Consider the following 26,747-nt stretch of genomic DNA (forward strand, 5'->3'; position numbering starts at 1 on the left):
GTTCATTGGTACCAAAATCGTGTCAGTACTACGATACCGAATACACGGGTTCGGATCGCTACAGAACCTCAGACCGTCCTTTTGCCCTTACATAGGCAATACCTTACTCTATATCGGAGTCCATCTCTATTTTCATCAGGTCACTGATATGTTGCTGGAGCATTATTCTATCTCGTGGCGTATCTCCAAAAACAGGTGGTCTTCTTACGCATGTTGAAACACAAAGGCCACATAAGGCAGGACCACACTGAACAATGAGACAGCATGAGAATAAAAATACCAACGCAACACCAGTGACTATCAGAACCTTCCATCCCCATGCAGATAACAGACTCCAGAACCATCCCATTAGTGACCAGTTACCTTCCTCTACATGAATAGAGTCAGAGATTTTGTGTAACTTAGAAATGGCCTTATATACCGTTGGCGCATTATCTGGGATAAAAACACAGCAACTCGATTGGATCATCTTACATACCCCACCTCGATCTGCAAGTAACACATCAAGGACCATACGATTCTGTAACGTCATGAGGCGATCCGCTTGAAGCTCAGCTGTCAGGTTACTAAGGGCACTCGCAGTTAGTGGATTCAACTACCCGTGTTAGTTGACGTAAGTTTCTACTGTTGGCCATGGGCCCCCAGAACGGAAGAAAACCTTTGAAGAAGTCTTCTGCTTCTTGGCCAGCAGTGTCTTCCTTATTGAAAACACCTCTCACAACTCTAGTTTTGTGATAATCCGGTGCAGCAGTGTATGTCGGAGGCAACAGTTGAGCGATATAACATGAGCCTGAAAAGTCAGCAGGCAGCCATGTATATGCTCTGTCTTTGCAAACAAAATAGGTGCCCTTAGCAGCTAAGAATGCAGGGGAAGACTGTGACGGGAAAACGTATGTTTCGGTACAGTCACTTTTCCCTAGTCGAGCTTTCGGATTCCTCCCATTTCCTTGCAAACAGACCTGACCTTGGTGGGGTACGACCCAGATCGGAGTCGAGCTCTTACGTTTGTTCTCACCCAAAGTAATGCCATATTCCGTAACATTCCAACCCATGTAAACTCGCAATTCATCCTTGGGAATAAACGGAGTGTTATTGACGTCTCTAACCATGTCAGTAATTCCTTTTACCAAGGCTCTATTAGCGGAGTTATACCTAGTGGAACGCGGAGGTCACGGGGGATAGGTCTCTAGAGCATAGGCGAACATGGTCTGAAATGCCCAGAATGATCCATTATAACTAAAAGGCAGAACCAGATAAGGTATACCCTTGTCCATGGTATGTGGTATCAAGCCACACACCCAGCAGTTTGTTGTGTTTACCACTAGTTGATGTTGGTGCAAGAGCTGAATGAAAGTGTTATTTATAAACTCAGAGCGTCGAGCTTGCTCATGTGCAGGAAAAGGATGGAAAGAATGAAAAGAAACAACAGTCGGAGAAACAGAAACATGGGGAGATACTGTAGATGTAACAGGTGCAAAGATCAATTGAATACCAAAAATAATTCCGCCTACCAGAGTTATTAAAACAATCAGAAATGTCAGAGCACATTGCATTAGGAAACATTTGCTATACAATATTTCATACAGTCTCGTCTTGCGAGCCTTTATGACGTTAGCCCGTCGCAGTTCAGGAAGCTCCATCTTCTACAACCGTTCGCAACGGATGGTTTGTACCTGTTAAAAAATTGCCTCTGTCTACCCTGGGAGTTCCCAAAATAAACAGAAGAAACCAACCTTTTATCTGGTTCCCTGCAAGTTAAAACAAGGCACACGTTACGACCCTACGGTAACCCAGATGGCAAGGTGAGAGAACAACAAAAACAAAAAGGATAAAAATTATAGAGCGAACTTCCTGACTGAATGGAATACGATAAGATCAAAACAGTTTTCAAATAGAAAGGTAATTATGCAATGTTATTGGTTCATAGAATGAGAACGTAGGTTATATCTGTACTTTCCGGGTCTTGTTTGATCTTGAAACAATTGTTCTACAGGTACAGTAATGTTCGAGTCCACAGGTAACAAATGTTCGCCTTGTATAACACTCTGTTCAGGGTTCGAAGGCACAGTTCCTGGTGGGGTATCAGAGTTCTGTGTTTTAGTTCGTTTGTCCGTTATATACTCTGCATCACTGAAGGGGATGAGCCTAGGAACAGGTTCTGTCTCGGATACACCAAATCCCTGTCTAACCCAGTTGTCGTAGGGGAGTGGGAGAGGGACACGCTTTGTATGGCTAGCATGCACCCAATTCTTTCTTCCAGCTAGGCGTACAGCAGTTCTTGTGGCCAGGAGCACTTGAAACGGGCCCACGAATCTTGGCTGGAGGTTCCGGGTTCGTTCAAAATTCCGCACCACAACTTGATCACCGGGTTTCAATGTGTGGCCTGGACTCTCTGGCAGTTTAGGCAAGGATTCAAATACCTGTTGATGAATAAGGCTCAATTTAGCAGTCAGGTCAAAAAGGTAATCAATCAACATTGGAAATTCCTTTGGCCTAGGGACTCCCCAAACATTAGCAGGGCGACCAAACACAATCTCATATGGGCTGAGCCCTACTCGAGAGTGTACAGTCGCTCTGGTGGACAGTAAAGCTAAAGGCAGTGCGTCTGGCCAAGATAGACCAGTGGAAGCTTGAATTTTAGCAAGTTTCAGCTTCAAGGTACCATTGTACCCTTCAACCAAACCTGCTGACTGTGGGTGATTCGCACTGTGGAATTTCTGGGTGATTCCCAGACCCGCACACACACTCTTCATAACTTTCCCTACAAACTCACTTCCATTGTCCGACCAAACAATCTGTGGCATACCATACCTGGGGAAGTACTCTTTGAGGAGGATTTTGGCAGTAGACATAGCAGTGTTATCCTTTAACGGATATGCCTCAATCCATCTTGAAAAAGCACAGACTACCACTAGGACATATTTGAGATTATTACACCTGTCCATGTGGATAAAATCCAACTGAATCACTTCAAAGGGACACGAAGGGGGAGCAAAATGACCAGTTGGGGTTGGGGTTCCCTTGCCAGGATTATGCATCAGGCATATCATGCAATTTTTCACCACTCTTTACGCACACTTAGTAATTCCATCGTTCTTCCATACTGGAGCTAACATTTTACAGATCCCATTCGAACTAATGTGCGCCGCTCCATGCGCCATCGTGACTACCGCAAGTACATACGCATCAGGTAACATCCAACGCTGCTGCTCAGACAAATCAACCCAACATCCACTTGAATCCATTTTACCCGTTTTCTCCTTCCATTCATTCTTCTAATTTTTAGTTGCTTCATTCTGGATTGCCTTCACACTTTCAATCGTATTCTCACACATCCCTGATTCAGCAATCCATCTTGCAGACGTTGTAACGTACATTCGACTCATCATGTTCTTGGCCGTTTCTTTGGCGACCTCATCTGCAAACGCATTTCCACGGCCAACATCATCTGTAATCTTTCGATGTGCACTGCATTTCACAATCGCAACTTCATTCGGTAGGATCAGAGATTCCAACAGGTCGTTGAATAACTGTCCATGTTGGATCTTAGTCCCATGGGACATGAGAAAACCTCTTTCTTTCCACAGACGTCCAAAACTATGTGCTACGCCGAAGGCGTATTGGCTATCAGTAAACACATTCACTCTCTTTCCCTCAGCTAAAACACACGCTCCTGTTAATGCAATTAATTCTGCAGCTTGGGCAGAATTCTGACTTACTCTTGCGGTCTCAACAATCGTACTCAGAGTCGTAACTGCATACGCGGGCGTCACATCACCATCCTGTAGTTTAAAACATGACCCATCGACGTACAAAGTGCCATCTGGATCTAGTAACGGAGTATCTTTTAAATCAATCCTACCTTTTGTCTCTTCCTCAGTTCTAAAACAACAATCATGGGGCTCTGAATCACTTGACTCCTGAGTAGTCGGCAACAGAGTTGCTGGATTCAATATGTTACATCGCTTGATCTGAATGTGACTTGCCAAAAGTGTCAGCTCATAGCCTGATAGTCTAGCACTGGTGAGGTGCTGAGTTTTCGTTCGATTCATGAGTGTATCCACAGCATGTGGGACCATGACTCCTAACATGTTGTTCATGACTAGTCCAGCAGACTGTCGGATAGACACTGCAGCTGCTGCTGTAGCTCTCAAACAACTTGGCAATGCTCTGGCTACCGGATCTAATGTGGATGAGAAATATGCACAAGGCCGCTGTTTGTCGCCAAATTGTTGCGTTAAAACACTCAACGCACAACCTTCTCTTTCATGGACATATAAAGTAAACGGCTTACTGTAGTCAGAAGTACCCAACACAGGAGCTGAACACAGCGCATCACGTAAGTCGGAGAAGCTCTGTTGACATCCATCAGACCATGGCAAGGGGCTCGGAACACCTTTTCCAGTCAGGGCTACCAATGGTTTTGCCATGAGAGAAAAATTTGGGATCCATTGTCTGCAATATGACGTAATACCCAAAAACGCACGCACTTCTTTCTGTGTGCTTGGTACAGTCATCTGTGAAATTGCTTTGATTCTCTCTGGGGTCAACCTTCTTCCCTCCTTTGACAAAAGATGACCTAAGTAGGTCACTTCTTGGCAACAATATTGCAGTTTAGAAGGTGAAACCTTGTGATGTAAGTCTGATAAATGACGTAATAAAGAAATTGTAGCTGTTTTGCAAGTTTCCTTGTCATCAGCAGCCAGTAAAAGATCATCTACGTATTGGATCAGAGCAACACCAGGAGGAAGTACAAGAGCATCTAATTGACCTTTTAATGCTTGGCTGTAAATTGAAGGGCTCTCACAATAACCTTGTGGAGCGCGCTTGAACCTGAAACTGCGACCACCTAAGGAGAAACCAAAAATGTCTCTACTTTCCTCGGCTATCGGAATGCTGAAAAAGGCATTCTTCAAGTCGATCACTGTAAACAATGAGGCTGAGGCAGGAATCAACGTCAATAATGCAGTGATATCTAGGACCACAGGAAACTGCGGAATCACTATTTTGTTAACCTCTCTGAGGTCAATCACAAATCTGTAGATTGGAGGTTTGGAAGGGTCCGTGCGTTTCAAAATCGGCAGAACGGGACTATTGCAGACATTTCCTCTGGTTTCCTCTATCACATCTTTCTGTATTAAGTCTTTCACGATCAGTAAAAGTGCGCGTTCACCTTCATTCGAAATCCGATACTGTGGGATTCGTGGGGATTTAACATTCGCTTTCAGACTTACCACATAAGGGGGAATTTCCAAAAGACCTACATCATTAGGACCAGTCGCCCAAGAGTATCAGGGAGGGAACGCAGCTCCGGTGGGAGCTTATCCATCGACATGTACATTGGAGAAATGACTCTCTTACCCAATGTGAGCTGTACTCCCGAAGGAGAACAGTACAGTGTCGCATGCAGGCGTTTCAACAGATCTAAACCAAGCAGATTCTCATTACAACCTGTTGTTAGAATAAGGGGTGCTTCTAGTTCGCATGGCCCAACAGAAATTGACAAAGGACTAGAAACAGGATTGTGAACAGGGGCGCCTGAGAAACCTACTGAAGTGTTCGTTAAGCCAGACAAAGGTGCGCCAGGGAGTTTCGCATGCATAATTGAACTTTTTGCCGCACCAGTATCCAACAGAAACGGTTCGACCACGCCTGATGTAACTACTGCGACATAAGGTCCACTCTGATCAACTGGAACTGATACTACTCCCTCTCTTTGCCTGTGGCTGTCCTAGTACTCGCTTTTCTGAATCTCTTCATTATTTTCATAGTAATCCTCAACATGATACTGTGAAGATCTACCGAGTTGCGTAGATTGTACATTTCGCTGATCGAAATAATTTGATGGGCGATCAGCCTGTGGAGTCATTGTACCACGTCCTCTACCTCTAGGAGCTTGCATAAATCCACCACTACTTCTCTGAGCTGGGACACCACTGGTCTGTGCGTGCAGTACTGGACACTCGTTCTTATAATGGCCCTCCTTTTTACAATAGGCACACTGATTCCATGCTAACTGTTGTCGGGGAAAACCATAATTAAATCTTTGGGACGTCCCTTGCTGGAATTGTGGCTGTTGCTGAAACTGGGGTTGCTGCTGTGAATCTGACTGATTCGAGCGAGGCGGATACGCCTGTTGTAAAAGAACTTTAGTTTTTAAATCTTTTGTCTTCTTTTCTGACTTTTCCTTCTCTTCTTTCTCTCTATTCTCGTAATACTGAGCAGTTGCAAGTATCTGTGCTGTCGTCGACACTGCCCATGCACTCTCAGAATCCTTTAACTTGTTACTAAGCTCAGGCAGTAAATTAAACACAAACTTGTCGACAAACAACCTCTGACCTCCCTCAGTACTCATATCTTGCCCGCTGTGGTCTACGAAGGTCTCTTCAAATCTAGTGAAGAAGTCAGAGACGCTTTCGTCCTTCTTTTGCTTGCATGCTGATAGCTTATCCCAATTGACCCGTAACGCTGGCATCAGCGTTTTCATCAAATTAATTATTCTGCCAGGTAAAGCAGCAATCAGAGGCTCAGGTTTAGCACCACCAACTTGTTGCGCGTCTGCCGCTATAATAGCTGGCCAATCACCTCCTAAGGCGACTGGGTGGTTCTCTTGCCGGATCTTGGCCCATATGGGTTGTGGCACTACATTACCAAATAGCATTTCGATGTCTGCTAAATTCATGACACACGCTTGGACCGTCTGTGTTAACTCTTTATAATAACCAGCAGGAATTTTACGCGGGTCCGGCAACGCCTGTTTTACTGCTAATACTTCGGCCCGCTTCCAAGGGATGTGTATCCACACTCTATGGAAATGTGCCGGAGCAGCTGCAATACCATTAACCGCATCAGCTTGGACTGCATCGCGCCATATGGGTGGAACTTCCCTCATCGGATATTGACCTCGTCTGTTCCTAGTAATCGGTGAACCATCAGAGTCTCTTGGTGCTCGAAGAGGAGAATCATCCCTATAAGCTAAAATTAGTTCTATTGCTTCCCTTACTTCTGAACCTATCACCATTCCTGCGGTGAATTTTTGCTGAACATTTATCAAATCAGAGGGGACGGAATCTAAGTCATCATCGTCCCATTCTTCACGCACAAGAGAACACATCACGTCAAAGACATAACGTTGAGTTGGTTCATTCCATTGCATAAATGTATCTGACACTCTTCGTGCATCATACTTCGCAGCTTTCGACATCCACCTAAGAGCAGTCGAATCTAATAATTCTCATTCCTGGGGACCAGGAAACTGGCTACGTCTCTGTGTAGAGTCAGAAACGGGGGTCCCAATTAAAGACCTGTAGAGAGGAGTTAAGATGTTAGTTACAGAGTCGGTTATTTTCCGACGAACGGAAAGCGGAGTCAGAATGTTTACAGAGTTCGGGAACAGGGAAACTGGAGCAGATGAAATGGTAAGGGTGGGAGTGTCAGGTAAAACAGTTTGTGAAACGGCAGGTAAAGGCGGAGTAGGCACCCAGGAAGGGGGGGTGCCGAGGGAACATTAACCACAGGAAGGACAGGAGCTTGAATCAAAGGAAGCGGAGCACCTATTCCAGGCTGACCAGCAGCTGGCTGCACAACAGGTAGTAACTGTGGTGCTGTAATACCCTGTGCATACGGTCGGGGTGATCTCAACTGATAAGACAACAGAGGATCCTTTTCATGGTCCTCTATCGGCTTAGCAGGACAAGATGGCAAGACAGGGTAGCATTTATCAATCGCCAAATTATGTTTTCTATTTGCCATCTCTATTGTCTTCTCAGTCTCGTTGACATGCAACTGCCTAGCAGACTCCATTAACGTCAACCCTTTCTCTTTCTGTTCCTTCTTCGTCTTCCTAATTTCTCTCTGTTTGGCTTCTTTACGCCACACACGAAAAGAATCAAACATTGCCGGCCGGTCTTTCTTTTTAAACAACTTCATTTCTAGATTGTCTAGAATTTCAATTTCAAAGCTACCATGCGGTGGCCAACTAAGGACACCATCTTTCCTGGTGTAACGGACCCATACTTCATTATAAGCGATGGGACCTACACCGTGTTTACAATAGAGCTCATATGTAGGAGTTCCAATCGGAGGAACCGAGCACGGATCCTCCAACCGGGAATCCCCGTTGCAACTTAACCAGGACAGGAAACAATTACTACTGTTAGTCATTATAAACTAAGAACAGATTCCAACCAGAATGCGCAAAGAACTTAGGCCTACCAAATGAACCAATACCAAAACAAAGATTATCTTAACAAGAGCAACTAATGATAATCTACGAATTCAAAAACAAACGTATCCAGAGAGCAAAACAAGAGCAACAAAGCACAACCAGACTGAGCGCAACCCACTTAATACTTAACTGAAATGTGGAAGACGTCACCATGGAGAACCCGTCTACGTCTCGCCATACTAAGGTCTGCACCTCGGGTCCAAGACAGGGCGACAGTCAGGGCAGCGGTCCTCTGTAGCCGTCTAGAAACGGGAACCCTCGTGGAAGAGATCGTCGGGCCACTTTTACGACATACAGGGATCGATGAAGCGGGGTACCTCCCTCCGGAATCTTCACACGATGCTCCTCGAAATCTTCAGGCTTTGGACCGGTACCGGATGACGTCGCCCCACATTGGGCGCCAAATTGAGGTTCTGGACTTTTAAGAGTCCAGAGGTGTCAGGGGAACAACACCCAAAGACCCCTGAGTTCCTTCCCGTCTTGGTGCACAAATAAACAGAGACGCGGGCTTCTCGATGGTGGCGTCAGAGACCAAGATTTATTTACTGCAGGGACACAGAAATCATAGGAACCACACAAAGGCAGAATCTACGAGACTGTTCAAATTGCAAGAAGTGGGTTGCTCCTTAAATACACGAAATATGTCTTTAGGCAACATTACACGAATATTTTTCATGCCCAATCCGGTATCCCAAACAGACAATAAACAGACATCAAACAATAATTAGGTGTAGGTTTTCGGTATTCGATCACGTCTCCTTGTCAGTTTTCCATTCTTTGACCGATCCTCCCCATCATAAAAATCGTATCCTCCCTATTGTAAAAGCCCAGAAGGAGAGGAGCAGAGCCAGGTGCAAGGGATAGAAAAGCAGAATAAGAGGTGTTTATGGATCGTAAACAGGCATGGCTACCGTATTCGGCCTCTCAATCAGGACAATGGACACGAGAACTAGTATAGCAGGATTGGCCTCAGGCAGGGGAGGCAGCTTGATTCTGCCTAGTCACGCAGCGTCAGCTTCCTCGGGCTTGAGCTTACGTGTCCTTAACAAGGTGATTCTGCCGGGGTCATCGCTCGTCCATTGACTATGTGTGGGCAAGAAACAAAATGGGTGCCGTATCTAAAATGGATGCCATGATTTTACAACAGAATGCCCTATTTCTCAGTGAATTCATGCTCGTAGCGCAGCGAAAACACTGTCATGCATATAATGGATCATTTACGGTTCATTGGTACCAAAATCGTGTCAGTACTACGATACCGAATACACGGGTTCGGATCGCTACAGAACCTCAGTACGTAGGCAAGTACGGGTCGTACTTTTAGCGCGATTGTCCCAAATACCTTCTTTCCTTCACGGGGATGGTCACGGCAGCCTCGGGTTGTGGTTCCGTGAATTCTGAACCCATTTAATGAAGGTTGTCGTATCGTGATGATTTTGGTATCAGCGAACCGCGACTGACAAGTGCGGTACGCGTAAGCATTTTCGTCATGCTACACCGATGGATTCACTGTGTATTTAACGATCTAGTCTGCACCCGTGGGTTCCATTTTGTTTATAACCGCCATTTTGTGGTTGCCCTCACATAGGCTAACGACTACAGGATGACTGTGGCCAAGCGAGCCTCTAGGGACGCATACACCTTAGTTTGAGCTCGTGTTGACTTCAGTTTGACCTGAGTCAACTGACCCTGTTGCCCGCGACTAAACTTGTTGAGCCAGTACCTTGTTAAGCAGCTGGTCAGATAGAGATCAAAGAGCAGGACATTATTGATTCTATGGCACACGCACACACCCCTCTATCTTTCTCCTCATCTGTTTCTGCTCCTTACTTTTATGGCCTTATGGCCTAATTATTGGTTTGGGTTGAGGTCTTTTATGATGGGCCCGTCCGGCCTGTTCGAGCAAGAATGCTGGATTTATGCCTTGTCATTGGCGGTGGGTTGGATAACTGAAAGTGGGTTTGTCGTTATGTGATGCCTCTGTAAATATCATCCTCTGATTGGTCAAGTTTGTGAGTAATGGATGCTAGCCAGGAATGTGGTTTTTGGCATAAAAGACGACGCTCCGCTCTATTATGTTGAGCAGTTTCCTGAGAACATACACCGTGTTGTACTTCTAGGATCTCTGTTACTGGCTGCAGCTAATAAATATGATCTTTGATGTCACCAGAAGAATCCCGTGTCTCTGTACTCTAAGACAGGTGAACCCGAAGACTGAGGGCGTGTCCCCTGCGCCGCTGGGATTAAAATCCTAGTTCTTCAGTTGGCGCCCAACTCGGGGCGACTTCAGCGGTACCGGTCCAAGCCTGAAGATCGTGAGGAGCTTTGTGTGGAAATTCTGGAGGGAGGCCTACGACTTCATCGGCCCCTGTATGTCGTTGTGGTCCGAAAGTCTTTGCTGCGAAGTTCCCCGCATTCCGACGGCTACGAGGGACTGCTGCCCTGACTGTCGCCCTGTCTTGGAGCCCTTTGATGATTTGTAAAGCGAGACGATAGACGGGTCTTCTGGCGACGTCATCGATATTTCAGTTAAGTATGAGTGGAGCGTCTTCCGGTTTGCTTTGGTATCCTTCGGGATCGTTTTGATTTGGTATCCTTCGGGATCGTTTTGATTTGGTATCCTTCGGGATCGCTTTGATTTGGTACCTGCAGGCCCCAAAAGCCGAGGGACTCGTGTATTCACGAGGCTATCGTTTCTGATATTCCCTTGAAGTTTGAAGCTAGACTAGTGAGCGAAGATGCCTGGTCTTAGCAGACTTGGAAAGATATTTTGTTATGGTTGTAAAAAGGATTCCCGATTGGAGGACTCGTGTCCGGTGCCTCCGATCGGAACTCCGAAATATGAGCTCTATTTGAAACACGGCGTGGGCCCCATCACGTATAATGAGGTATGGATTAGGTATCCTAGGAAAGATGGTGTCCTAAAGTGGCCCCAATACGGTAGCTACGACACGGAAATCTTAGATAATTTAGAAGTCAGACTCTTCTAAAAGAAAGCCCGGCCGGCAATGTTCGACTCCTTCCGCATTTGGTGAAAGGAATCTAAACAAAAGGGAATTAAGTTAGCGAAACGAAATAAACGTGCACAAGGTATGTCGATGGTGCAGGCTGCGATACAGTTTAGGGATAATGAGGAAGAGCAGGAAAGCGAACAGAGGCTTAGGCAACGTAAATTAGCGGTAGACAAATGTTATCCAGTTTTGCCACCTCAACAGCAAGAAGAAAAGGAAGATCTTGTGAAAGATCCTTTAATGTCGCATCTATTAAGTTCGCCACCCCCTTATGCTCAGAGTGCTACCGCACCTCCGCAACTTGTAGTTGCGCAACCTCCGGTTGTTTTACCGCCAGCGGTTCCTCAACAGCCAGCTCTCCCTTTGCTGGCTACTACTATTGCTTTGGCGCAGCCTTCTTAAGGGCCGCCGTCTTTGCTACCTCCTTCGTCTACTACCTCTATACCTGTGTTGTCTGTCCCTTCTGTCACTCTCCTGACTTCGGTTCCTTCTCATTCCGCTTTGTCCTCTGTTCTTTTGTCACCTTCTCCTTCTGCCCGACGAAGAATGACTGATGCGGTTGCTAGTTTTTTCTCTCCTCTAATGGGTTCATTAGGTATGTCTCCTGTTGTAGAGCGTAAGCAATTGCGTAGTCATTTGCCTGGTCCTGATGAACGGACAGTGCTGGATCACTTGGCACGTAAATGGGTTAACTAGCCTTCACACTATGATCTGGAGAGTGTTACAAATGTTTTCCATCAATGGGAAGCACCGACCCAAAGATATGTATTTGATGTGATGTGTTCTTTCCTCCGTGAACAGTGGGAAGATAGTGAGGTAGGGCAGGCTCTGCCTGAGTTGTTCTGTGTGCAGTCCGAGTTCGCAAAAGGAACTATAGTGGGTCTCGATGTAGAAAGAGCAGTCGCGACATTGTTGTCATTTAGGAGCGATTTTCCTTCTAAGTCATTATTTGAGCCTGATTCTTCAGTTAGGAGAAAGGCATGTCAATATCCGATGCGTGAGGTTCCTCCCGTTTGGAGACCTGGCGATGCGAATGCTAATCCACCTGTTCTGGCACATTTCCAGCGCATTTGGGTGCATGTTCCGTGGAAGCGTGCCGAAGTACTAGCTCTAAAGCAGACTCTGCCTGATCCACGTAAAAATCCTGCGGGGTTTTATAAGGCGCTATCTCAAACCGCGAGTTCCTGTATTATGAATTTGGCTGATATAGATATGTTATTTGGGAATGTTGTTCCACAGCCTATATGGAGTAAGATCCGTCATACGGATCATGTGCAGGAATTAGGTGATACATGAAATAATCCCTAGAACTACAGATGAAAGACAAATAGGTGGTGCTAAACCCGAAAATGTGATTGCGGATCTCCCTGGTAGAATTATTGATTATATGAAGACTTTGATGCCTGCTACACGTGTGAATTGGGACAAATTGTCTGCGTGCAAGCAGAAGAAAGACGAAACTGTGTCCGACTTTTTCACTAAATTTGAAGAGACATTTGTAGACCACAGTGGTCAAGACATGGGTACAGAAGGTGGTCAAAGGTTGTTCGTTGACAAGTTTGTGCATAATTTGCTTCCCGAGTTGTGCAATAGGCTGAAGGATTCTGAAAGTGCTTGGGCTGTTTCTTCATCAGCGCAGATATTGGCTACTGCCCAGTACTATGAGAATAGAAATAAAGATGAGATAGAGAAAGCGGACAAAAAGACTAAGGAATTGAAGACTAAGGTTCTTCTGCAGCAAGCATACCCGCCCCGCAATACCCAGCGTGATTATCAGCAACTACAACACTATCAGAGAAGCTCGCAAATGGTCGAGTCTTCTCAACCGCGTTTCCCTGTAGGCCCCAATCAGTGTGCGTATTGCAAAGAAGAAGGTCACTTCAAGAATAATTGCCCGAGATTAATACAGCGCACGAATGGTGTTTCTGTTATGAGAGGTGAAGGTGTTCAACAAGCTCCCCGATGTCGAGGACGTGGTGTGCCTCAGATTGCGCGTTCCTTGCCTCCGCAGAATTCGATGAATTGTTTTGATCAACAGAATGGTGCGTCTGGTAGGACGGCTCAGTATTATGTGGACGATTATTACGTTGAAGGAGAGAGTATGGAAGGTAATGATTGCTAGGACAGCCACAGACAAAGAAAGGGAGTTGTTTCAGTTCCAGTGGATCAGAGTGCACCTTCTGTTGAAGTGATTGCATCAGGGGTGTCTGAACCTTTTCTGTTGGATACTGGTGCTGCGAAAAGTTCTATCATGCACACCAAACTCCCTGGCGCACCTTTGTCTGGCTTAACGAATGTTTCAGTAGGTTTTTCTGGTGCCCCGGTTAGCAATCCGATTTCTAGTCCTTTGTCTCTTTCTGTTGGACCTTGTGACTTCAAAGCACCCCTCATTCTGACGACAGGTTGTGGTGAGAACTTGTTGGGCTTGGACTTGTTGAAGAGATTGTATGCGACGCTTTATTGTTCTCCTTCTGGAGTACAGCTTACATTGGGGAAGAGAGTGATCTCTCCGATGTATTTGTCTAAAGACCGACTTCCAGCTGAATTGTCTTCTCTTCCTGATTCTCTTTGGGCTACTGGTCCTAATGATGTGGGTCTTTTGGAGATTCCACCATATGTTGTGACATTGAAGGCGAATGCTAGATTACCACGCATTCCACAGTATCGTATCTCAAATGATGGTGAAAAAGCACTTTTGGCGATCATCTCTGATCTGATTAAGAAAGGTGTGATTGAGGAAACAAGAGGTAATATGTGCAATAGTCCGGTTTTGCCGGTTCTGAAACGAACTGATTTTTCTCAGCCTCCTGTATATAGGTTTGTGATCGAACTTCGAGAGGTGAATAAGATCGTTGTTCCACAATTCCCTGTTGTGCCTGATATCACCGCTCTACTGACTTTGATTCCGGCTACAGCCACGTGGTTTTCGGTGATTGATCTGAAGAACGCTTTCTTCAGCATCCCGATTGCCGCAGAGAGTAGAGATATTTTTGGCTTCTCTTTAGGAGGCCGAAGCTTCAGGTTTAAATGCGCTCCTCAAGGCTATTGTGAGAGTCCATCGATCTATAGTCAAGCTTTAAAGACGCAACTTGATTCGTTGGTTCTACCCAATGGCGCTGCCCTTATTCAGTATGTTGACGATCTTTTAGTCGCTGCTTAAAATGAAGAGACTTGTAGAGAGGCTACTCTGTCGTTGTTACGTCACTTGTCTGAATTCCATCATAAAGTTTCTCTGTCGAAGTTGCAGTATTGCCGACAAGAAGTTACCTACTTAGGTCACCTCTTATCGAAGGAGGGAAGGAGATTAACCCCAGAGAGAATCCAAGCGATTGCGAAAATGAGTGTGCCTACGACACAGAGAGAAGTGCGCGCATTTCTAGGTATTACATCGTACTGTAGACAGTGGATTGCTAATTTTTCCTTGCTTGCAAAACCTTTGATAGCTCTTACTGTTAAGGATACCCCGACTCCTATTCCCTGGACTGACGAATGTCAGAAGAGTTTTTCAGAATTGCGTGACGCCCTGTGTTCAGCTCCTGTGTTGGGTACCCCCGATTACAGTAAACATTTCACATTGTATGTCCACGAGAGAGAGGGATGTGCATTGTCAGTTTTGACCCAACAGTTTGGCGATAGGCAACGTCCATGTGCGTATTTTTCGTCGACTTTAGATCCGGTAGCTAGAGCGTTGCCGAGTTGTTTGAGAGCTACAGCGGCAGCGGCTGTTTCAATCCGACAGTCCGCTGTTCTGGTGATGAACAATACACTGACTGTGATGGTTCCACATGCAGTGGATACCTTGTTGAACCGTACCAAGACACAGCACTTAACTAGTGCTCGGTTGTCAGGTTACGAATTGACCTTGTTAGCAAGTCATGTACATATAAAAAGATGCAACACGTTGAATCCAGCCACGTTGTTGCTGATTTCAACTGAGACAAATGATACCGAACAGCATGATTGTTTCCTCAGGACTGAGGAAGAAACAAGAGGGAGGATAGACCTTAGGGACACTCCCCTTGCAGAATGTGATGGTACATTATGGGTTGATGGTTCGTGTTTTAAACTCCCGAACGGTGATACGACTGCGGCATATGCGGTTACGACTTTGCATATGATTGTTGAAGCTGCTCGTATCCCACACAACTCCGCACAAGCGGCAGAATTGATTGCATTGACAAGAGCGTGTGTGTTGTTGAAAGGGAAAAGAGTGACTGTGTACACTGACAGCCAGTATGCGTTCAGTGTTGCTTTTAGCTTTGGACGATTGTGGAGAGAACGTGGGTTTCTGACTTCGCATGGGACCAAGATCCAACATGGTCGATTGGTGAATGAACTTTTTGAATCTCTTACTTTGCCGTTGCAAGTTGCGATCGTGAAATGCAGTGCGCATAAGAAAGTCACGGATGATGTTGGTCGTGGTAATGCGTTTGCAGATGAAGTCGCAAAAGAGACTGCGAGAGATGTGATGAGTCGAATGTACGTTTCGGGCCCAGCGAGATGGATTCCAGATAGGAGTATGTGTGAAGATACAATTGAGAGTGTGAAATCCATCCAAGCTGAAGCTACAGAGAAAGAGTTGAATGAATGGAGAGAAAGCAAGGGTAAATTGGATTCGAATGGTTGTTGGGTTGAGTTGTCAGAGCATCAGCGATGGTTGTTGCCTGACGCGTATGTACTTCCAGTGGTTACCATGGCACATGGGATGGCTCACATTAGTGTGAAAGGGATTTGTAAGTCATTGGCCCCGGTATGGCAAAATGCTGGCATTCCTAAGTGTTCAGAGAATTTGGTCAAGAACTGTATGGTTTGTTTGATGTACAATCCTGGTAAGGGAACTCCAACTCCAGCTGGTCATTTTGCTCCCCCCACGTATCCGTTTGAGGCTTTGCAGATAGATTTCATCCACATGGAGAGGTGCAACAACCTGAAGTATGTCTTAGTGGTTATTTGCTCTTTTTCTAGATGGGTGGAAGCCTACCCTCTGAAGGACAACACTGCCTTGTCCACAGCTAAAGCCCTTATTAAGGAATTTTTCCCTAGGTTTGGTTTGCCGAGAGTGGTCTGGAGTGACAATGGGAGTGAATTTGTGGGTCAAGTGATGAAGAGAGTGTGTGATGGGTTGGGTATCCGGCAGAAGTTCCACGCTGCCAATCATCCCCAGTCAGCTGGTCTAGTTGAGTGCTACAATGGCACGTTAAAATTGAAATTGGCCAAAATTCAAGCGAGCTCTGGTCTACAATGGCCTGATGCTTTGCCGTTAGCCCTTCTGTCCACAAGAATGACTGTGCATTCGCGAATGGGTCTGAGTCCTTATGAGGTTGTGTTCGGTCACCCGGCAAATATTTGGTGAGTGCCGCGGCCGACAAAATTTAGTGAGATAGAACACCCTGTATTGCTTGACTACCTGTACGAATTGACGGCTAAATTGCGTGTTCTGCATCAACAGGTTCATGATACTTTGCCACAGGTTCTGAAGATCCAGGGCACACCATTGAACCTGGCGCGTGGGTGCTCGTGAAGAACTTTCAGCGAACCCGGAACGAGCAGCCCCGCTGGATAGGACCGTATCTGGTGTTATTGTCCACCCGTTCTGCGGTACGAGTGCACGGTAAAAAGAACTGGATTCACGGCGTACATTGTAAGAGGGTCCCTTTGCCTCTGCCGTACGACCAGTGGGTCCAAAGAGGACTTCCTGATTCTGAGACTGAGACCGTGCCTCGTTTTCTGCCTTTTAGCGATGCCCGTCTGATTGAAACAAACATTGAGCCAGAGAGCGACAAACTTCTCCAAGAAGTTGTACCTCCATCAAATCATTTGAACACTTTTGAACCTGAGTTACTCTTCCGAGAACAGACATTGCCTGGTAAAGAGCGCTGTAACTTGCGACCGAGAGTCGTGGGACGAATAACAAACTGAGTCCCTTCTTTGCTATTCTTTTGGTTAGCTCCCCTCCGAGAAACTATTTTTTGATTTCTGTTTTTCGAACCACCATCCGGGGTCAGCTGTAGGGTCGCGGTGCCAAGTCCTTGGAGTGCAAGCCGAAGACGTTAGGTCGACGGTTCCGGTTGGTCTCAGGGCGTTCCCTGGACCGACAGGCGCATTCCTTAGCACAGAACACCCATCCGCTGCGAGCAGCACGATTAGAGGATGGAGTTTTTCGAGATGGAGAGACCTACTGAAAGAATGAGCTTCAAGAGCAAAATGTGTATAATAATGAGTAGAAAACGTTTTTTAATATTATGTCTGTTTATACTGTTGAGTTTAATAATGTTTTTAATTGGATATGTGACATTCTCTATTCAAGCGACATTCATGCCCACTATACAACCTATGCCTCCTCCTACTGTTTCTTCGCATTCTTTTCACCCTCTGCCTGAACATGAGTCCATTAGGAGAATGGAATTCGCTAATAATTCCTTTGTTCAGCTTCTGCACCAACACCAGCTAGTAGTGAACACAACTAATTGTTGGGTGTGTGGCCTTATGCCCCATACTGCCGAGAAAGGTATTCCTTATCTGGTACTGCCATTTAGCTACAATGGTTCTGTGTGGGCATACAGAACTATGTTCATTTATGCCTGTGAAGTTAACCCCCTACGTTCTCTGAAAGATAGCCCGAAGAATAGTGCTCTGGTCAAGGGAATAGTCGACATGATTAGAGGAATGAGCTCTTATGAGGCTATCCCGGGAGATGAGACACTAGCGTATATTGGATGGAACGTCACTGGATATGGAGTTAGTCTGAGTGGGAACCAGCGAGCGAAGAGATCCTCCCCGATCTGGATAGTACCCCATCGGGGTCATTACTGTCTGCAAGGAAATGGCAAGAATCCTAGAGCTCAGCTAGGGAAGAGTGTTTGCACTGAGACATATGTTTTTGCGTCCCAGACTTCCCCATCGTTTTTAGCAGCTAAGGGCACCTACTTCATTTGCCATGACAGAGCATATACATGGTTGCCCCCTGATTTCTCGGGCACATGTTTTGTCTCGTTCTTGTTGCCTCCTACATTTACAGCTGCGGCAGATTACCACAAAACGAGAGTCGTTAGAGGCGTCTTCAGTAAGGAAGATACCGCAGGACAAGAATTGGGAGATTCCGTGAAGGGTTTTCTGCCATTTTGGGGACCTATGGTTAATAGCAGGAACATACGGCAATTGACGAGAGTGGTTGAGTCCACCATAATCGAAACTGCCGGCGCCCTTAGTAACTTGACTGCTGAGCTCCAGTCGGATCGCCTTATGACTCTTCAGAACAGAGTTGCGTTGGATGTCATACTTGCAGATAGAGGGGGGGTCTGTAAATTGATCCAATTGAGCTGTTGTGTTTTCATCCCAGAAAACGCTCCGACAGTTTTCCAAGCCATCTCCAAGTTACATAAGATCTCCGAGTCCATACATGTGGACGAAGGAGATTGGTCGTTTATGGAATGGTTCTGGGGATTGTTATCCACTTGGGGATGGAAGATCCTGATGGTCATTGGGATGGTATTAGCTACCCTCTTCCTGTTCTGTCTTTGTGTACAGTGTGCTCCCGTAATATGTGGCCTTTTTGCTACCTCGTGTTCGAGGAGTCCTGTCCAGAGAGAGTTACTAAGTACCAGGATGATGCTACAGCAACATCTCAATGATCTGATGAACATAGACCTGGATTCAGATTGACGTGAGTTTAGGTTATTGCCTATGTAAGAGCAAAAGGAGGGTCTGTGGTTCCGTGAATTCTGAACCCATTTAATGAAGGTTGTCGTATCGTGATGATTTTGGTATCAGCGAACCGCGACTGACAAGTGCGGTACGCGTAAGCATTTTCGTCATGCTACACCGATGGATTCACTGTGTATTTAACGATCTAGTCTGCACCCGTGGGTTCCATTTTGTTTATAACCGCCATTTTGTGGTTGCCCTCACATAGGCTAACGACTACAGGATGACTGTGGCCAAGCGAGCCTCTAGGGACGCATACACCTTAGTTTGAGCTCGTGTTGACTTCAGTTTGACCTGAGTCAACTGACCCTGTTGCCCGAGGCTAAACTTGTTGAGCCAGTACCTTGTTAAGCAGCTGGTCAGATAGAGATAAAAGAGTAGGACATTATTGATTCTATGGCACACGCACACACCCCTCTATCTTTCTCCTCATCTGTTTCTGCTCCTTACTTTTATGGCCTTATGGCCTAATTATTGGTTTGGGTTGAGGTCTTTTATGATGGGCCCGTCCGGCCTGTTCGAGCAAGAATGCTGGATTTATGCCTTGTCATTGGCAGTGGGTTGGATAACTGAAAGTGGGTTTGTCGTTATGTGATGCCTCTGTAAATATCATCCTCTGATTGGTCAAGTTTGTGAGTAATGGATGCTAGCCAGGAATGTGGTTTTTGGCATAAAAGACGACGCTCCGCTCTATTATGTTGAGCAGCCTCCTGAGAACATGCACCGTGTTGTACTTCTAGGATCTCTGTTACTGGCTGCAGCTAATAAATATGATCTTTGATGTCACCAGAAGAATCCCGTGTCTCTGTACTCTAAGACAGGTGAACCCGAAGACTGAGGGTGTGTCCCCTGCGCCGCTGGGATTCAAATCCTAGTTCTTCAGGGTTTCCACGGGGACGGGTCCCACGTCGCGGTGTCGTCCCTCAAGGTCAGAGGGTGGTGGTGTTTCGTGGCACCCACGCAGACGGTCTCAGCCACACGATAGAAGGCAGAGGAGGGGAAGGCAGCTCCGGGGCAATCCTTAGCGCGTTGCAGCGCCGACGGCTTCTCTGTAGATCACCAGTAGATCGCAGGTCCTTGCGGTGATCTCGGCGGCGCGGGGTCGCCAAGACTCGGTGCGCAGACACTCAGGGTCCTTTCCTTGCGGTGCGAGCTACGGCTCGGAGGGGCAGGTACTTGCGGTGCTGGGACCAGTCACGTCCTTGCGGTGCTCGTGGTAGCCCCAGGTGGCAGATGTCGCGGTGCTGGGAATGGGGTAGAGGCACACAGGTTCTCTGGGAGTCAGCTTCACAGAATCGCTTCCAGGCACTTCTCCTCTTCTTTGGGAAAGGTAGCGCCCACTGTTCCTGGGGCGCTGATCAGGGGGCAAGTTCACAAGCAAGCCCTTGGAGATTGTTTAAAAGCGCAAGTTGAATCAAAGTCTTTTTCTGTAGTCTTTTCCTCTCCTTCCAGCAGACAGGCACCCACTGCAGGCCAGTCTCTTAGGCAGAGAGACAGTACTCCTCCTTCAGCTTCTACAGGTCCTTCTCCTTCAGGCAGAGGTTCGTCTTGGCACAAACAGGATCTGATTTCTTAGGAGCAGGGCTCCTTCTTTTATACACAGTTTCTTTTGTTCTTTGTCGCCAGGGGGCCTGTGCCTGGCTCAGTCCGGTTTTGGAGCACTTTGTTGTGGTGACTCTGCTCTTTCCTTTCAGTGCACAGGGCAGAGACATCAGCCGCTCCCCAGGGGGCGGAGCCGGAATTGTGGTGGCAGAGCACAGGTCTATTCAGAGTCAAGGTGTACTCCTCCCACCCATCCTGGTGTAATCTCTCTACCCACCACCTGGCAGCCAGCCTGTCTCCTGGAATTACCCAGCCCTGCCCTTCACTGAAACTAGGCAGCACACACACACACAGCAGAGGCAGACTGAAATGGCTAGGCAAGTAAATACTAACTTTCTAAAAGTAGTATTTACAAACACAGGATATTAAAATAAAATTTACTAAAAGAAGTATTTTATTATTCTGAGTTTAGGCATACTAAACTTGACTTTCTACCATGCTCTCTGAGTCCGCTGGGATTATAGAGTGTAGTAATTCCAGCAGCCCATTCTGGCCTATGGAGAGCAGGTAGCCTTTCAATAGTGAAAAACGAAAATGGCTGTAATTCACTATTAGGACATGCCATACACATCAGGGCATGTCCTACCTTATGCCTACAATGCACCCTGCCTTTGGGCCTACCATAGAGGTGACTAATATGTAGTTAAGGCAAGGTTTAGGGACTGGCAAGTAAGTGCACTTGCGCAGTCAGCATGACAGTACCAGACTGCACGCAGGTTCTGCAATGGCAGACCTTAGACACATTTTTACCAGCCCGCTTCTGTGGGTGGCACAACCAGTGCTGCAGGCCCACCAGCAGCATTTGTATTTACAAGCCCTGGCACTCCTGGTGAACTTTACTAGGGGCTGATAGTAAACCAAATAAGCCAAACATGTAAACCAATGAACATCAACATTTTACCATAGGGAGAGCATATGCGCCTTAGCACTGATCAGCAGTGGTAAGGTGCCCAGAGTCATAAAACAGCCAACAACAGGTCAGAAAAAATACAGGAGGAAGGCAAAAAGTTTAGGGATGACCCTGCAAAAAGGGCCAAGTCCAACACAACCCCCTTCCAGCCAAAACGCAGGGCAGACCAATCACCACCATGATGGTCTTCCCTGCTTGGGGCGATAGAACAAGGACCTGGCCCGCAACTGCAGGGACAGACTCCAGTTCTACACCAATCTGAACCTATTGGATTCCCTCTTTCCATACTCTCAGGGCCCACTAAGCCAATCCATGGGGAACCCTTCTCCTCACCTGTGGACACCACCTGTGCAGCACCTAACCTTAACTGGCCCACAGGTGTGTCCCAATAGACAGACAGCAAAATGCTACAGTGGCCACTGACAGTAGTCAGGGATGAGACCCAGGCCGTATGCCTTTCAGGGCTCTCAAACCTCTGGGGCGCAAGGGAGCGGGGGGCAGTAGCCCCAGGTGCTTGGCACCCTTTGTCCATTCTCCCTCCTGTCAGGTCAGGTATGACATCCTGGCACTGACCCACCAGCCCCAGGCCTGTATCCGGCGGCTGGACCAAAGACTGGGGTGACCTCTCCCACACCCGGTCCTCCTCCTTGGGGCTCTGTACCCTCCCACTTGGAGTGGTACCTCCTTCCAGAATTGCCAGGGCACCTGGGGCAGGTGTCCTGCGCAATTCGCCCACAAGTTCAGGGGTTCTATCCTGCAACTGGGCGTCCAATTCAGGGGGGACACCCTGAACCTGGCCCTCCAACCTAGGGTCTAAACCCTTCAGTTGAGCCGGGGTCAGAGGCGAGGACCCCCTCCCTCTGCACCCCCTTCCAGATGGTTGTACCCTCCCACCTGGAGTGGTACACCAAGAAGACAGACTGGTAGGGACACTGATTACAGATGTCCCTCCCTCCAGGTCAGACAACACCTGAACCTGGCTCTCCAGCCTAGGGTCTAAACCCTTAGGCTGCACCGGGGTCAGAGGCGAGGACTCCCTCCCTCTGCACCCCCTTCCAGAGTACTGCACACTCCCAACTGGAGTGGTACCCCTAGAAGCAACCTGGGTCAGGACACTGATTACAGTTGTCCCACCCTCCAGGTCAGATAACACCTGAACCTGGCTTCCCAACCCTGGTTCCAACCCATGCGGTTGAACGCTCGCCTGGCGCACCAGGACTTCCCGGGGAGCACGCATGCCCCCCCTGAGGGTGACACATAACTCATGTGTCGTGTGACAGTCTGCCTGGCGCTGATCTCCCGACCCCTGTCCATCTGACAGTGCATGAAGATCCCCCAGGACAGAAGTGGTGTCACCATGGTCATTCACTGGTGACGCAGCCCTTCTGGCTGGCCCCTGACCCACTGGTTCTTCCACTGGGGACTCTTTCCCCCTCTCACCCCTCACTCTGGACTTCTGCACCCTCCCAACTGGAGCGGTACTGCCAGACACCAGAACTGAGGGAGGCTTGCCTACAGACACTCCCCGTTCACCAGACACTAGGGGATCCCGCACAACGGGCAGCCCCTCAGGACAGACTAGGCTCCCCACCTGGTGTTCCCTTAAAGAACCATCCAAGCTCTGAGACTGAGGTTGGGCACTACCGGGACATAACCCATTCTCACTCCTTCCCCTTAAAGACAGGACGTGAGGCCCTACACCCCTCTCACTACCATGGGACCTAGTTGGGCTACTCTGCACCACTTCCACCACTCTGGGTTGGAAGATACCTGAGCCACTCCCCACGGGGTCACTCCCCAATGCCTCTCCAGACCCTCTGGAATCCACCAAAAGGTCTGCCTCCAATGTGGGCTCTCTGCGGTCAGAGAACTCCCTCTCCAACAGGTGTTGGCATAGCTCTGGAAAACAGGGACTTACAATATGCTCTCCCACAATTGGATCACACAGCCCCCTAGCAGGTTTAACCAAACTATCCTTCACCGCACCATCCAGTGCGTCGCACACGTACGCCACACCACTCTCCTGAGACTGGCAAGACAGTATCTGACTGTCTCTGTCACACAACCCACACTCTTCTGGGCGGTCTTCACACTCACATACCAGGACTTCAATTTTGGGGGAACCCCTCTCCCTGCACCTCTCATCTAGAGTCAGTAGAGTGTCCCTCCCACCACTAGGACCATGAACCCCTGCACCAGATAACCTATTCCTCTCAGGGACACTGTGCACTACTGGAGCTACCTCATGTCCTTGAACCTCCTGGTGTATGTTAACCCCCTCCTTCAAGTCAGGCGCCACATCTCTGGGTATGTGTACTACTCTCTCAGCACTAAAAGATTCAATATTGCTGCCACCATCTGAGCTGGATTCCTCCTCCCACTCAGCAAAGCTCAATCTCTGAGCTACACACATTTCTTGTTGCTGGGCTGTGACACTCATGGTCTCAAGCCTCTTGATCTCTAAGTTAAGCTTCCTCATTCTCAAGTCATGCTCCATTTGCATTTTCTTTTCTTCCAGAGCCAGCTTCTTGCTTTCTAGCTCCAATTGGCCATTTAATTTCAGCTCTGCCAATTTCATTTCATGATCCCTGGTGGCCTGTCTGTCTGCCAGCTCTTCTGGCTACAGACCTCTGCCAAAACTATGAACGCTCTCCGCTGGTGCCACTGGTACAACTTCCTCAGTTGCACCCCTTGATTCAATCCAGGCTTTCAGTGCCTTGTAGAGATCTGCTTTGATCCTGCATCCTATATGTGTAACCTTGAGCTTCTTGCAGAAGTGTTTGAGTTCGTTTTTTGTGTAGCTGTCCAGTTTTGACTCATCCCATTCAATCTCTCCTACTTCAGAGGTTTCAGGGGTCGTTTTCTCTACACTGTTTGGGCCCGGCATGACTCCAAACACAAGGGATCTTCTTTCTTGGCAAGCAAAAATTAAAAGTCTGTGGCTCAAGCTACTGGACTGTCCTCACTGTGCAATGGCTAGTAATAACGGCGCAGACACCACAAATGCAAATCCTTAGATCCTCACCGCTGCCACCAATGTTAGAATCCGGGGTCTCTGGTTGGCGCAGGTATGCACTTGCGACAAGCAGGGACCCTTTCCTCTAAGTCAGGGCGTAGGATCACCTCTTTAAAAATAACCCCTGCTCACCCTCTAGGTAACCTGGCGCGAGCAGTCAGGCTAGATTTCCAGAGGGCATTAGGTTAAGCGTTCAAGTTGTCCCAAACAATAATCACCACCCCACCACACAAAGACACAAGGCTGTATTTATCAAAAATAGAAGTCTTTATATATAAAAGCTTTCTTTGTAGGCAGGTTGATAAAATACAGTTCTCTTGTAAGTACTAATCCAGTTACTCTTTTAAATGCTCAAAATGTAGTCCACAGTTATTAAAAAGGGCACAGTTCTGATCAAAATAAGATTTTTGGGGGTTCTGCGTGCTTCGTAGCGCCTTTGTTATGCTTTGTACAAGTTTTTAGAGGTGTCTTGCAGTTTCTCACGCTTCTCGCGTGAGCACGAGTACGCTTGCCGTTCCTCACGCTTCCCGCGTGAGCGCCGGCAATGCTTTTTAATGCGGTATGGTTCAGACCGTGGCAGAGACGTGCCGTACACAGACGGCAGCACGGGTATGAGTCAAACAAAGTACTTTAGAGGCAAGTACGGTTCGAACCACGGCTGGTTTCAATGATTGCAAATGCCAGTACGACTCGAAGCAAAGAATTTTAGAGGCCAGGACGGTTGGAACTACGGCGCCAGACACAAGCTCCTTTCAATGCAGATACGATCAGTACGGGTCGAACTACGGCCCCAGGCACTAGTATTCAAAAAGGCAGGTACGGCTCAAACAAAGTACTTTAGAGGCAAGTACGGTTCGAACCACGGCTGGTTTCAATGATTGCAAATGCCAGTACGACTCGAAGCAAAGAATTTTAGAGGCCAGGACGGTTGGAACTACGGCGCCAGACACAAGCTCCTTTCAATGCAGATACGATCAGTACGGGTCGAACTACGGCCCCAGGCACTAGTATTCAAAAAGGCAGGTACGGCTCAAACAAAGTACTTTAGAGGCAAGTACGGTTCGAACCACGGCTGGTTTCAATGATTGCAAATGCCAGTACGACTCAAAGCAAAGAATTTTTAGAGGCCAGGACGGTCCGTACAAAGGCAAGTACGGACCGTATTTACGCGCACAGCTCCCAATAGTTCTCAAGCAGGTACGGCTCGTACGTAGGCAAGTACGGGTCGTACTTTTAGCGCGATTGTCCCAAATATCTTCTTTCCTTCACGGGGATGGTCACGGCAGCCTCGGGTTTCCACGGGGAGGGGTATCACGTCGCGGTGTCGTCCCTCAAGGTCAGAGGGCGGTGGTGTTTCGTGGCACCCACGCAGACGGTCTCAGCCACACGATAGAAGGCAGAGGAGGGGAAGGCAGCTCCGGGGCAATCCTTAGCGCGTTGCAGCGCCGACGGCTTCTCTGTAGATCACCAGTAGATCGCAGGTCCTTGCGGTGATCTCGGCGGCGCGGGGTCGCCAAGACTCGGTGCGCAGACACTCAGGGTCCTTTCCTTGCGGTGCGAGCTACGGCTCGGAGGGGCAGGTACTTGCGGTGCTGGGACCAGACAGGTCCTTGCGGTGCTCGTGGTAGCCCCAGGTGGCAGATGTCGCAGTGCTGGGAAAGGGGTAGAGGCACACAGGTTCTCTGGGAGTCAGCTTCACAGAATCGCTTCCAGGCACTTCTCCTCTTCTTTGGGAAAGGTAGCGCCCACTGTTCCTGGGGCGCTGATCAGGGGGCAAGTTCACAAGCAAGCCCTTGGAGATTGTTTAAAAGTGCAAGTTGAATCAAAGTCTTTTTCTGTAGTCTTTTCCTCTCCTTCCAGCAGACAGGCACCCACTGCAGGCCAGTCTCTTAGGCAGAGAGACAGTACTCCTACTTCAGCTTCTCCAGGTCCTTCTCCTTCAGGCAGAGGTTCGTCTTGGCGCAAACAGGATCTGATTTCTTAGGAGCATGGCTCCATCTTTTATACCCAGTTTCTTTTGTTCTTTGTCGCCAGGGGGCCTGTGCCTGGCTCAGTCCAGTTCTGGAGCACTTTGTTATGGTGACTCTGCTCTTTCCTTTCAGCAGCAGGGCAGAGACATCAGCCGCTCCACAGGGGGCGGAGCCAGCATTGTGGTGGCAGAGCACAGGTCTATTCAGAGTCAAGGTGTACTCCTCCCACCCATCCTGGTGTAATCTCTCTACCCACCACCTGGCAGCCAGCCTGTCTCCTGGAATTCCCCAGCCCTGCCCCTCACTG

At 47.8% G+C, this 26,747-nt stretch overlaps 1 protein-coding gene across 3 annotated transcripts in view; it reads left to right on the forward strand.

The window, feature by feature from the left end:
- LOC146788707 (NXPE family member 4-like) overlaps window positions 1-26,747 on the forward strand; it is a 652,915-nt gene that overhangs the window by 260,833 nt on the left and 365,335 nt on the right. Inside the window, exon 2 of one of the 3 annotated variants that reach the window (XM_085630309.1) lies at window positions 16,688-19,087. The exons of the other annotated variants lie outside the window; for them this stretch is intronic. Within the exon in view, the coding sequence (XP_085486435.1) occupies window positions 17,389-18,900 (1,512 nt within the window). The 5' untranslated portion in view covers window positions 16,688-17,388 and the 3' untranslated portion in view covers window positions 18,901-19,087. Of the gene's footprint in view, window positions 1-16,687; window positions 19,088-26,747 lie in introns of those variants that run through there. 3 annotated transcript variants of the gene reach the window in all.

The sequence above is a fragment of the Triturus cristatus genome, chromosome 10 (genome assembly GCF_964204655.1).
Source record: "Triturus cristatus chromosome 10, aTriCri1.1, whole genome shotgun sequence".
Taxonomy (NCBI): domain Eukaryota; kingdom Metazoa; phylum Chordata; class Amphibia; order Caudata; family Salamandridae; genus Triturus; species Triturus cristatus.